The 12,082-nt window shown below is 36.1% G+C and overlaps 1 protein-coding gene across 9 annotated transcripts in view; it reads left to right on the forward strand.

The window, feature by feature from the left end:
* The window catches only part of ATG5 (autophagy related 5), a 122,396-nt gene that overhangs the window by 41,928 nt on the left and 68,386 nt on the right, over positions 1-12,082 (forward strand). For 7 of the 9 annotated variants that reach the window (XR_013181726.1, XM_054628865.2, XM_077176529.1 and 4 more), the window contains one exon: positions 4,876-4,993. Coding sequence is in view for 8 of the 9 variants with exons in the window: in XM_054628865.2 (XP_054484840.2) it covers positions 4,876-4,993 (118 nt within the window). In the remaining variant the exon portion in view is untranslated. Of the gene's footprint in view, positions 1-4,875; positions 4,994-9,345; positions 10,038-12,082 lie in introns of those variants that run through there. The other 2 variants (XM_077176534.1, XM_077176530.1) reach the window with 2 other exon arrangements.

The raw sequence follows: 12,082 nt of genomic DNA on the forward strand, positions 1-12,082 counted from the left end.
TCTATTACTTGGAAGATTTGAAGAGGAGAGGAGCAACAATTACAGGATAAAGACATCTCATATGTTCATGTTTTATGCCTCTTGTAATAGAAGCTCAAAAATATTAATGGAGTTTGAAAGGTGACAGATTTCAGATAGATAAAACAAGATCATTTCTGTGTGTACTTAAGCTTGTTGAGCTGAAAATCATCTTTATGAAAGAGATGGAAGTTTTTTTTTAAAGGTTTTTAAAAGGAAAGAAACAGAACAATAAAAACCCATCAACTCCCACCCAGAAACATTGTTGTACCATCTCCACAATTAAATACTCAATGAGTCTGGTCTAATATTAAGCAAAAAGAAGTCAAAGGTGCCCACCTTGAAATTCCAGCAAAATCCCAACATTTCAGCACCAGTGGAAGAACAGTATTTCAGATGGGGATTTGCAGTATCTTGCTTTTGGACAGGCATGTTGTTGTGATGGTTCTGTGACTACAGCAACTCATCAGCTTTTCAGTTAGTCACTTTTAAATTGTACATTGAGATTGTTATTTGAAAACATTTCTAAAAAGTAGAAGACATCTAAAATGTATGGAAAAAATGTATTTTAGCAAATATTTGCATAATTTTATTTTCCTGTTCTTTCTTTTTTATATATAATAACTTGCATTATTGTGCAAACTCTTTTTACTTCTAAAGCTTCTTGGTTGAGTTTAAGTTTAAACAAAATGGTTCTATGAAATTAAGTGAGTTTTTTTAATATAAAGTTATTCATTACAAAGCAGAACAGACTGAATTTGACAAGTTACTGAAAATATAATGGAATATGTAGGGAGGTCTCAGCTTTTATTGTTTTAGGTTGCCAGCTTATACACATTTGGGAATTGTAAGAACTTCTTTTTTACTTTGTGGGTTCAGTGTGTATGGTAACTTTTATTTGTTTGAATATTGAGGAGCAGCTGAGTGTTTAGGCAGAAAATCCAAATCCCTTCCTCTTGATGAAAATAGTGGTAACTGCGATTTTTCCAGATTAAAACCCAGTGGTTTGTGAGTTATGTTTTTCATTTTAAGATGCATCCTGTGTAAAGTATCTGACTAATTAAATTGTGGATTTCATGCAGTGTTTGATGTTGTGTTGACTCTGAAAAGGACCAGGCAAGCTGACAACTTTTTTTTTTTTTTTGCCACGATGATAGGGAAGAAAGAGTTACATTTGTTAGCATAGCATGTGACTGTATAGATTGTCTGTGATCTGTGAGGCTTTGCACTGCATTAGAGGGCCTCTTAAAACTTGCCCTCACCTATAACTCTTCTCAATGCCACTATTCCTGAATAGGTAACTTTAATCTTTCTCACTGTGGTGTAATTTGTTTTGACCCTCACTCTCCTATCATTGTCAGGGCTTAAACTTGATTTTAAAAAGAGTAAAATCTTCATTTGTTCTGCAAATCATGAGATCTATGGTGCTATGTACTAATAGAGAAGAATCAGAAATTGCAGCAGAAATTGCAGTTGCAGTTAAGTCAAGCTTTCTAGAAAGTATATGAATTCAGAGATGAAGATTTGCTTTCATATAAATTCAATAATTTGATAGTAAATTGTGGATATGATCAGTACAAAATGCCCTGAAATTTTTAGGCTTAGTGATTGTCTTCATATGTTCATATACCTGAAGGCATTTTCTCTGCAGAGGTTGGCAATTGCTGATTGACTTCCACCTGTTGTATCCTGCAAATGCATCCAGAATCTTGAACAGCTCACAGCTACATGGAGGCTACACTGTAAAATAAAATAATTTTAACAATTCCAATTTTCTGTTGAAGGTATGATCATTTTAGCTGGCAAAATGATAGATATTGTATGAATATTTGCTTTAGATCTGGTGTAGATTATTTAAAATCATTATCAGTTATGCAGTGATATCTTTGTGGGTCAGATTAGATTTTCTCATGATTGATTAAGCAAATATTGTACAAAACACAACATTATAAAAGCAGCTATTCATGGTGGCTGTTCCTCATGTCTTGTTGTAGTAAATGGAGTCATAGAATAGTTTGGAATAGAGTTGGAAGGGGCCTTTCAAAGGTCATTGAGTCTGACCCCCCTGCCATGGGCAGGGCCATCTTGCACTAAACCATTTTGCTCAAAGCTCCATCCAGCCTGGCCAGGACTTGCAGGGATGCCAGTACAGGAGTAGAAAGTTGTGGTCAAGCTGGGCTTATATTGCTACACATGAGAAAGGGTGATGGCAAGGTTTTTCTGAAACTGTGCTCCTGTATGACTAATACACTTGGAAAAGTTATCCTCTAAATATTGTGGAATGTAGGATGGGACTTTTCTTTTGATTCTTTTAATGCATAAAGCATCTGCTGCTTGTGAGGGAAGAAGTGTATAAGCATCTTGGGGTAATACTCTGCCTGTAGGATTAGATTTGTGAACCACAGTCTTTGTATAAACAACAGGCAGTTACTTTTATCATTTTAACATTGATGAACACCAGTGATTTTTATTTACTTTACCACATCTGTGTTGCTTAACACTTAAAATGCAAAACTGAATTCATTTTCTATAATGTTTCATGATAGCAGCTAAGGATATTGTTTGCAGCAGTCAGCAACTATGTGGGAGACTTGAGAAAATAAAATTTTGGCTTTTCCCTCTTGGCATTAAATTATTATAGCTAGGGGTAAAATTGTCCATAATTTATTAATAAATAGACTACCTACTTCTGTTTGTTTCCACTTCTGCTACTTCAGGAGTTAAGCACTTGGGAGTTATGACTGGACTTCTGTGAATATCCAATTATTTTTAAAAACTAAACCTGGTACTAAATTGCTTTGACTATAACAATGTTTTAGAGGGATTGGGGTTTTTTTCCTTTTTTTTTTTTTTTTTTGTTATGTTTTGCATGTATATTTGTTCAGCATAATGTGCCAGAGTTCACTTTTCAAGTGTGGAGCTGTCTGAGGTGGATGCATCCTGCTGGCTGTGTGCCTCCCAAAATTTTTCAAATGTTCAGATATTTCATTAGCACTGATGATACCCCATAAAGGTACCCTGAGGACATAGGGAAGTGACTAGAGCAGCTAGGAAACAACTTTTGATCAGTCTTCATGAGAAAAACTGGGAAAAGACACTTTTTCCATATTTGAAGACTGTTAGCAAGAAGTAACAAGTAGTTGTGTGTCAATAGTTCTGCACTGTACTGCCCTGGAATTCCTTCTGAGCTAGAGCACCACTCTTAGGCCAAGACTCCCTGCCTGTGAGGGACACTTGTGTTGTTGTTCTTCATTTGTTGGTTTGAGTGATTGGTTTTTTTGCCCATGAACCCCCACTGGGAAATAACATACCTCTTGATAGTGAGTTGTTTCTATTTTTTAATTACCATAGTAGGATGGGAGATACTTTCTGAAAGGTAGGAAACTAAATTTGAAAGGGTCAAAACAACTTTGCCTGTCTTTGCAATGTTAGGTTCTTGCTGCCCCAGGGCTGCTTTTACAGGTACCCAAAGAAGAGAGCTACCTTAACAGAAACATGGTTCTTAAATAAGTTCTGAAGATCTGCTAGAATTTAATTTGGCCAGGGACATTAAGGGCAACAAGAGGAGCTTCTATAGGAATGTCAGGGATAAAGGAAGACTGGAAAAATTGTAAGCCCTCTCCAGAAGAAATGGGACACCTGTTTACCCAGAATGTGGGGGTATTCAGTGTCTTTTTTGCCTCAGTCTTCACCAGCAAATATTCCAGCCAGACTGCCCAAGTCCCAAAAGGGAAAAGGCAGGACTGGAGGAATAAAGAACTGCCCACTCTAGAAGATCAGATCCAAGAACACCTAAGGAATCTGAAGTCTGTGGAACTGGGTAAGAGACACCCCCACATACCTTGAGGAGAGTGACATATGAAGTGGCTAAGCCACCATCCATCATATTTGAGAAGTTGTGGCAGTCCAGTGAAGTTCCTACTGAAATGCAACCCCAGTTTTTAAAAAGGGAAATCAGGAAGACATGGGGAACTACAGGCTAGTCAGTCTAACTTTAGTGCCCAACAAAGATCATGGAGCAAATTGTCCTGGAAACAATGCGAAGGGATATGGGGAATAAGGAGTTCTGCTTGATCTGCCTGGAGAAGAGAATACTCCAAAGAGACCTCCCAGTACCTAAAGGTGGCCCACAAAAGAGCTGGGGAGGGGCATGTGATGATAGGAGAAAGAGAATGGCTTTAAACTGAAAGATGCATAGTTGAAATAATTCTGGATTCCTTTACATATCTGCAGCAGAAGTGGGCCATGTATGTTCTTTACATATGATTGATTCCTTAAGTGAATAGAAGATTCTGGATTGTCTGTCAAAGCACAACACTTTTTTTTTTGTAAGTTGGTAGTGGTTCTTGCAGCTGAAATAGTTTGATATTTTTGATATTTAAAAAAAAACTGAGCAAAAATCATCTGTTGATCTGTAAGGGTAAAGTATTGCTTTGGCTTGGCAAAATATATAAGGATATGTTGAACTCCTAAGTTTGTGCTCACTGCTTGTTGGTTTTTTTTAATTAAGGGTATATTAAAATAGTTTTTATTAAAGTGTGTTGTATTCCCATAACAGAAGATTTGGGGCTTTAAAAAAAAATTAACACTCTTGTACCATGACACTATATCTATGAATTATCTTCACAGTTTTTCTGGAGTGACAGCCTACTTGTAATCGTTAATAAACAAAAACTTCCCTGCATTTCATGATATGAATGAAATGCAAGGTGTGAGGCAGGGGGAATGTGGAAATACCAGATGTTTCTTCTGGTGCAGCCTTTAGTTCTGTCCTATTGTGTACCTGTCTGAAGTGCTAATACTACATATTTGCATGGTCCTTTAATTGTTTGGTTTGATTATTTTTTATTGAAACAGGCAACAACAGAGAGACCTTTTATACAGAAGCTATTTCGACCAATTGCTTCAGGAGGACAGTTGCATACTTTGGGAGACCTGCTAAAAGATGTGTGTCCTAGTGCTATCATCACTGAAGGTACTGCAGAAATAACTTTTTGTCCAATAAGATAATTCTTTTTCTGTTGATTTATTGGGTTTTTTTGGTACAGATTTTTTTGGGGTTGTGGTTTTTGTTTTGGGTTTTTTTTCATATGAGTATTTTGGAGGGAGAACTAAAATGTCAGTACCAGAATTTCAGATTTCATTCATTCCTGGCTCTTTACTGTGCCCTGCATGGTTTCAAGAAGGTAAGATTGAGCCCTTAGTCACTCCTGAAAAATTATTCTCTAGAAATTTTATTCTGAAATTTCTGTACTCTTTTGCTATTATGATGATCATAGTAAAAATATTCACATGTTATTTTCTACACTTTTAAAAAAAATATGAAAGTGTCAGCAGATTTTAAGTTACCTTTTATTTTGTATTCCAAAAACTTTTTATATGTAAAACTCCAAAACTGATAGAAATTGAAGATGTTTTCAGAATGCTTTTTTCTGTTCTTGAAGTCCAACCTTTTAAAATGTACCAGTAAGAGATTTTTACAAGTATATAATAGTTTATGCATGATTACGAATTAGTATTGTGTAAGCAATCAATGTAATGTATTATTTCATACAATAGCATTTGTTGATCTGCACTTATTCAGGAAATGGGATTTTTTGGATGTAATTTTAGTCTCAAAGCTTACAAGTATTGTAACTGTGATATATGTTTTAGGAGGGATAAGTGTAACAATTATGTGCTCTGCAAATTAAGATCAAAGTTACTTAATGCAAAAGGTTTTTAATTTCTTTTTGCTGTTGTCTTACCAGTACCTGTAAATATGAGGAACTTAATGAGGAACTTAATGAGGAACTTAAGAGAAATGTGTGATAAGCTAGAGAAGATATTGGCACAGAATTTACTGGTGTAGTATCAGCATCTTTTAACAACAAAGCACTGAATTGGAAATCAATATAAAGTTCTGCAATATTTTGTTGTACACAGAAGTTGCTTGATTCAAAATTAAACAGTTGTCACAGATTTCTCCCAGTATCAGGATCTTAGAAATACACTGAAATGTCAAAGTACTTTTTTTTACCCTTGTTTAATACTTGTTAACACATGAGAACAGTTTCCAAAAAGAACAGAAGGTAAGAAAAGTATGGAGTATTGCTAACCACGTGTCCATTTTTCATAAAGCTCTTTTAAATTTTGGAGCATTATTTTAAGTAGTGCTTTCCACTAACTGTCCAAAAGATAAAGGGAGATACCAATAGATACATGAGTGTTAGCACCAGCAAGTTTAACCATCTTTAAGTACTTAACTGTCAGTATCATACACACCCTACTGAAAAGGTACAGAGGGAATTTAAAAAAATCATTGGGAAGGATGGATGCATTTTAACTTGAAAGGCAGTCGAGCACAAATGAAATGAAAGAAACTCATAAGCAGTTATGGACAAGTTATTCCAGGAGTTAAGGGATGACAATTTTTATGTAGATTTGCCAAAGCTGCAGATGGTGAATGTGGTAGTTAACTGCCCTTATTGAAAGTGTGAATGTAATACAGTTCTGTCTGAATACCAGTGATGATGCTTCCCATCAGTAGGCCTTCTTTTCAGATGTTGACAAAAGCACCAATCTCGGACAGCAGAACAGAAATGTGTTGTGCTAATTGCTTGCTTCGTTTTTGTTAAAAGCTTAAAAAGCCTACATTTATTCAACCCGGACAAAAAAAAAGTTGGAAAAAGAGAAATTAAAGTAGGTGCTGTTCTTACACATAAAAGGAGGGATGTGAAATTCAGTGGGTTTTGGAGTGTTGGAATATGCTTGTCTGTTCCTGTATACGTCTGCTTGAATTTGGCCCAGTTTTTACTGAACAACTTGCACACTCCAGAGTTTAATAGATCTGGTCCCTCAGCACATTTTCTCCTGTAACACAGGTGGTGTTGTAGTGTCATTCAGTTGTTCTTGTGCTGTGAGTGTTCTCCCCTGCTGGAGAGCTGGGGAAGCTGTCTGAGCTCAGTGCAGAAAACAACGTGGGCTTCTGAGGAGATGTGGGGGTAGACTGATACACAGAGCCAGTGGAGGGAAGGGTAAGAGTCTAAGCAAGTAATTTGGAAGAAAATGAGGGATCTGGGAATCATTAAATGTGATTGGGAGAGTGACTATAAACAGTGTGGCAGAATGAAAGAGATTGGGGAAAAAGCCAAAACCTGACATAATAAATGCGAACACCTGGACAGGGTAAGTGGGGTAGGAGATGATAAAAGGATGAGAGAGAAAAAGAAGCATGTTGCTTATGGAGCATGCACAGAGCTTGTGCAAGGCATCTGTGAAAGAATGGTGAGTAGATATCCTGCTGGCCAGGTGATTCAGAGAAGGGATCTGGAGAAGCAAATTGAATCAGAAGTTGAAAAGAAGGGTAGGTTGTGCTGGCAGAATGACAAGCTGAAGAGGTGGTCAGGTGGAGCTGGGGGTTGTCAGATAAAGGACTTGAGGAAAGCTTGTTCAAGGTTTGCTGTACTGCAGACAGGAATACAAAGCAGAAATTTAGGCATGGCAATATGGAAAGAAAAAAAGGAAGAAGCAGAATTAGAACAAAACAGAGGGATGATCAAGAAAGGTTCAGGCATAAAGGAAAGTGACCTGGAAAGATGGATGCCCATGAGAGATGTGATTCTTACTGCTAAGGATCATGGACAGGGAAGGACAGTGCTGGTTTAGGCTTGACTGGTAGAGATCATCATACTCTGTTCACTGATTAGTCAATTTAGCCAATAAGTGAATTTAATTATTCTCTTACTTGACTAAATCCACTCATTCATTATTCGAATGTAATGTGCACTATATTAAGTGTTCATGCTCTAATACAGCTTTAAGCTATTAAAAAACCAACTAATTCACCAGACTGTTTAGTGCCATTTTTGAGTTTGCCTGTAGAAATGTTAGCAGCCACAATGAGGAAGAGCATCACCCTTTTCCACCAAGTAGACTAAACTCCTGAGGCTGCAGAACCACAGCACATCTGTGCTATTGAAGTCTTCATGAAACTCATTCAGTAAAATAATTTTCTCTCTGATGCTGGATCACTGAGAATTTAACAAATTTCCTATGTCAACAGATGTTCCATTGGTTCAAAATACAGAGGAGATATGGGTATAGGAGAATTTAATTTACAAGCATGTTTTGAAAACCTGGGATACCACACCTAAAGGTTTTACTTCTGAAGCAGTTGCATCCATTTGAAGTTGAATATTTGAAGTTTAGAAGGTGTCAGAGCTGTAGACTGGCTGTACAATCATAATTTCCTTACATACTTACCATTCAGCTTATAATCACTCTGTGCCTCTCATCGCTGTCTTCTGTGAGACTATTGTCTTTGTGCCCAGGCTGGGTGTGTTTTAGTGTCAGGTGTGTGGAGTGAAAAATCAGTCCTAATTCTTGAAGGGATAAATCAAGAATGAATGTGCTTCAAGAAATATTATAATTTAGGCGGCTCAATACTGCCTTTGGGAACAGAATTTAATTCTTTTTTCCCTGGAGAATTCATTCATATGTAATCACAGGCAAGCTGAGGATTACAAATCCACACATTTTATAGAGAGGAGCATTCAGAAAAATCCAGTGATCAGCATGAGGGTTCTGCTGAACAGTTTGCTTGCTTGAAATCAATGAGAACTCTGGGCCTTTGAGTGTGCAAACCCTAGACACTTTCTGAAGTAAAGTTTAGGCCTCTTATAACTATTCTTTTGTCCCACCCTCCAAAAAACTTATATTTATGCCTATAAAATTGCTTTGACTTCAATTTGTGATCTCTAAAATGATGATAATTCAGGAAACTATTGTTAAAATGGTTTCTAAAGGAAAAATAGATTGTAGTCAGACATTAAAAATTGTCCTCTTTGGACTTAGTGTCTTCTAATATATTTCTTATAAACTTGTATATTTTGTCTTAATCTACACTTTATTCTGGTGGAGGCATTAAAATAATATTGTAACAAACCAGAATACATTATCAAAGGTTTATTAGAAAATAATTAAAAACTTTTTCATGTCTGGATTTTCAGACTAGGCAGTTATCCAAGTTTAGATTTACTTAATTTTTCTGAACAGATGAAAATAAAAGTAGTATCTCATCAAAAGTATGCTTAAAGGTGTAATAGATACTGGAGAAGCAAGTTTTTAAAATCTTTTTACTCTTCTTTTCAAAGCCATTTAGATAACTTTCCCATTAACCTCCCTCTTTAGTGAATTGATTCTCTGGTGACATTAACTGCATCTTTTCTTCAGTGCAACACAATCAATACGATTTTTTTCTTTCTGTTTTTCTCCATCTGTTGACTTTTTTTCCCCCTTTTCCTCTATGGTTTTCTCTTTTCCAATGACTTTTCATTCAACTGGAAGCTTCACGGTGATTGTGGTGGTCGCTTGTCTGTGGTGACATCCGTGGCTGAGCTTTGTGCCGTGGGAACACAGGGAATATATGGTTTTCAGACTCAGCATTTGTAGCTGTATATTGAGCTGTTCCTGCTGCCAGATTCTTAGGGACCACCACAAGAAGAGGGGAGGGAAGGGTTTCAAGAACCACCCACAGTGTCTATATGCCTTTGCTTTAGGAAGCATGGATATAATTAAGTCTTCCTTTTAACTGTGCTGAGAAAAATGTTTCAATGAAAAAATGTATTTATATATCTATATATGTGGATTGAATATAGGCATTGGTTACCAACTGTTGAGAACACGGTGTAAAGAGCACTGTCAAAAGAACAGGTTGAATAATGACATTAAAGGATTGATAGTGAAATGGTCTTTGTAAAATGCTGTGTCAATATTATTTTGGATTGTTATAGACTGCGGGTAACTGTTTAGAATACTGTATTTTATTTAAATTAGCTTATGAAACTATTTATTCAAGGCTTTTATTGTTCGTTGAAGTGCTGTAAAAAATCAAAACTTTGAACTGTTATTATCCCAACCCATACTTTTCTGTCTCTCCTCAAACTGATCCTTTATTCAATTTTATATATACACATAATCATATTTTTTTTAAAAATATATATGTGTGTCTGTAAATTTTTTTTCTGCTTAATAAATTCTGTACAGGGCTTATCTTTCTGGGTTGCTAAATAGTTTCATCTGCTTAAGCTGTTAATCAGAGAAAAACTGGTTGATAAAAGACTTTGTTATGGGCATTTTTATACTAAAAGCAAAGAGTGGCTTTTGTTTAGAGTCCATCTAACTCTTCAGATTTCAAGGAGCATCAGCTTTACCTTCTCTTGTCCTCAGTCACTGCAGTGGAGTTGGAGCAGTGGGCACAGTAGTTGGGAACCCATTTGTCAAAATATGTATCAGGCATTTCAAACATTAGTAGTAATGGTCAGAAAGTGTGAAGAAAAACAGTGGAAGTAGAACAAGCACTAAGAAGCCAGTGTAGTTCTTAAAACTATTGGCAATTACATTAATTATCTTGACTATAAAGGATACCCTGTTTTTCTAAAGCAACATGAGAATGCCTCTCTTTGTTAGTAGCAAACAAAGAATGATTTGGTTTGGAAGGGATCTTAAAGCTCATCTAGTTCCATCTCCACTGCCATGGGCAGGGACACCTTCCCCTATCCCAGGTTGCTCAAGGCCCCATCCAGCCTGGCTTGGACACTTCCAGGGATGGGGCAGCCACAGCTTCTCTGCACAGCCTCTGCCACTGTCTCGCCACCTGCTGAGTAAGGACTTAATTCCTAATATCAAATTTAAACCTGCCCTCTTTCAGTTTCAAGCCATTTCCCTTTTTCCTATCACTTTCTCTCCAGCTCTCTTGTAGGCCTTCTTTAGGTAGTGGAAACATTTAAGAATTCTAAGAATAATGAAATGTTCAGAGAACCTTCAAGGAAGACGCACTTATTTTCACTTTGTATTACTGCTCCTGCAGTACTGTGCAGTACTTTCTTCCAGAAGGCTAGGTTAGAATTGATCCTCTCTAATTTTATGTCTTTTGTGTCTGAGTAAGTATTTAGACAGCAAGTGTGTTAAATCATCTGTTTTCTCATTAGCTGAATATTTATTCTTTTTACATGGTTCCTATTTAGCTGCTTCATAGGCAGTGGTTGTGGTTATGTGGCAACAGAAACAGTAAGACCAGGTCACTACCTTCCACTGAACATTGATACATTTCATATGTTTCAGTTTTTTTCTTTGTTCTGGTCTTCCTGTGTTGACATAAAGTTTGAGAAGCAGTGAAATCCTTCTTGTCATGTTTAATAAATATTAAAATCAGTATTTTCAAACTAATCCAATAATCACTTCTGCTGTATTGTAGCCTGCTGTAGTCTTTCTTTAAGGCATGTTATATTTTTGTGTTTAGTTACTGAACTGTATTTTGTCAGTTACACAGCAGTTCATAAATTAAAGTCACCTTAGTCTGAAATTTTACTATGGATAAACCTATATTGTGTATTAGTATATTTTTATTTACTGTATTTCCATAATTATTGTTTAATTTAATTTGTCTAAAGACTGCATACAATTGAAATCAAATTTGGGAGTTGTGTAGTAATATAGATATACTTAGCTTGCTATTCAGGACTACTATTCCTGACTGTCTAGAGTTTTTGGAAATCCTTCCTGGGAGATGGACAATTTCATTTCAGTTTTCAGTCTTTTAAAGTAAAACATAGCAAGTTCTGTTTGAATATATTAAACTATATAAATAGAAACTATTAAATATAAAATAAACTATTAAATACAAATATAAACTATTAAATATATATTCTGTTTGAATATAGTAAACTGTGTTTAGTTTTCAGTTGTGATTACCCTCTGTTGGAGGAGCATGTTTGTATCTGTTTTATATTTGCTTCTCCCTAGTTGTTCATACTCCAGTCTGAGGCAAGCTGGTCAGTTAGGGTTTTGGGCAGTGTCTCATTATATTTGATCCTGATAGCAGCATCAGGAAAGAGGGGGACTTGTTTTTCAGTTCTCTTTTCAACTTGCATTGACCTATCTTATTTTCTGTTCTGTCAATGTCTCTTCTTTTCCCTGCTCATGTTCCTTCATCATCTGTTCCAGTAATAGCTCTTTGTTGTCCTTTGTTACTCTTGTAGTATCTGCTTTTGCATCCTCTAAAGCTAACTCTCCTTTGACTAAG

Source organism: Agelaius phoeniceus, chromosome 3, assembly GCF_051311805.1.
Source record: "Agelaius phoeniceus isolate bAgePho1 chromosome 3, bAgePho1.hap1, whole genome shotgun sequence".
Classification (NCBI taxonomy): Eukaryota; Metazoa; Chordata; class Aves; order Passeriformes; family Icteridae; genus Agelaius; species Agelaius phoeniceus.